This window comes from Gekko japonicus, unplaced genomic scaffold, assembly GCF_001447785.1.
Source record: "Gekko japonicus isolate JY-2015 unplaced genomic scaffold, Gekko_japonicus_V1.1 scaffold17706, whole genome shotgun sequence".
In the NCBI taxonomy this organism is placed as follows: domain Eukaryota; kingdom Metazoa; phylum Chordata; class Lepidosauria; order Squamata; family Gekkonidae; genus Gekko; species Gekko japonicus.
The window spans coordinates 1-1501 of NW_015186328.1; the positions used below are offsets into that span (position 1 = coordinate 1).

Here is a 1501-nt window from a genome sequence, read left to right on the forward strand (position 1 = left end):
CCCCCCACCCACAGTTTGTCTCCATATATACAGTGTTACAAAATAAGAAAAAATTTACTTCTTTCTTTCCTCCCCCTCCCTCTCTGAGTGGGGAGCTTCCGGACCTGTCGCTGCTAGGTTCTGACAGGTGACCCTTTCCAATCTGGCCTCTCTTTCCTGCCTTCAGATTATCCAGTACATCGGGGAGATCTGCAGGTATCTGCTAAAGCAACCGGTTCGGGAGGCAGAAATGCAGCACCGCGTGCGGCTGGCGATAGGCAACGGCTTGAGGCCCACCATCTGGGAGGACTTCACCCAGCGCTTCCGCATCAAACAGATCGGGGAGTTCTACGGAGCTACGGAATGCAACTGCAGCATCGCCAACCTGGACAACAAGGTGCGCAAAGGGGTTGCTGTTCCGGCAGGTTTGTGTGTCGGGAGGCCGAGGACAGCAAGCGAATACGTTGGCCGAGCAAATCCTAACGAGTACAGAGGTTGGGCCGAGCTTCCGGCTAACCTGTCGTGCGCGCTGCTCACCGAGCCCACCTTTTGTGTCTCGTCAACCATCTACAAGAAACCCTGCCGTTTTCAACACTGGGCTGGGAGGGGGGAGCACGAAAGACGCTGAAAGACCGACGTCTCGGTTACCGGGGAGGCAAAAGTGGCCTGAATTGCCAAAACAGTCACTCACCTCTGGGGAAATCTGCACCTCTCTTCACCAAGAGGGTCCCTGCTTGTCGTGAGAGCAGACTGGGGCCAGAAAGGACCATCCCCACTTACCTGCTCGACTTACTCACTGTCCAGGGTTATCCGCCTCCTTCTGTCCATCCCGAGTGGTAGGTGTCTGTCTGCACTTGCTTGCCTTTGACGGACTGCAGCCGGAGAGCTGATTCTCTGTCTGGGCAGACAGTTCGGCTGGTTGGAAAACCATGTGTGGAGCGATTTGGATACCGCCATGGCAGACCATTTGTGGTAGCTTCTTTTTGTTTGAAAAAGTTTCCTCTCTCTCTCTTTCTTGGCAGGTTGGCGCCTGTGGCTTCAATAGCCGGATCTTGCCCAACGTGTACCCTATCCGCTTGGTGAAAGTAAATGAGGACACCATGGAGCTGATACGGGATTCGAATGGGCTCTGCATCTCCTGCCGTCCAGGTAATTTTACTACAGTTGCCATGCAGTTACTACATTAATGATAACGATATTGAAGGGAGGGGAAGATACAGACCCAACGAGTGCAAAGGCATCCCTCTACCTGCATGCAACAAATCTGTGTATTTGGGGCACCTGTATACCTGTTAGCCTATGTCAGGAGTCCCCAACATGTTGACTGTGGGCACCATACTGCCCACCAACACATTTTATGGTGCCTGCCAAGTGTTTCTAGGAAGTGGGTGGGGCCAGGTAGGGCTTTTGCCCAGCAGGGCTTCTGATTGGCCACTGGAGACTTGATGTGGCAGCCATTTTGTTGCTGGGGGCTCGAAATGGTTAGGGAGACCTGACCTATGTATACCAAGGTCCATATTCA

At 53.3% G+C, this 1501-nt stretch overlaps 1 protein-coding gene across 1 annotated transcript; it reads left to right on the forward strand.

The window, feature by feature from the left end:
- Positions 1-166: 166 nt before the first annotated feature.
- Positions 167-1128, forward strand: LOC107124966 (long-chain fatty acid transport protein 1-like; the record flags this gene model as incomplete). The annotated part of the gene is made up of 2 exons (XM_015428449.1): positions 167-376; positions 1002-1128. Coding segments are annotated over 2 exons (337 nt in total), but the record flags the coding sequence as incomplete, so codon positions are not given.
- Between the last annotated feature and the right edge of the window lie 373 nt (positions 1129-1501).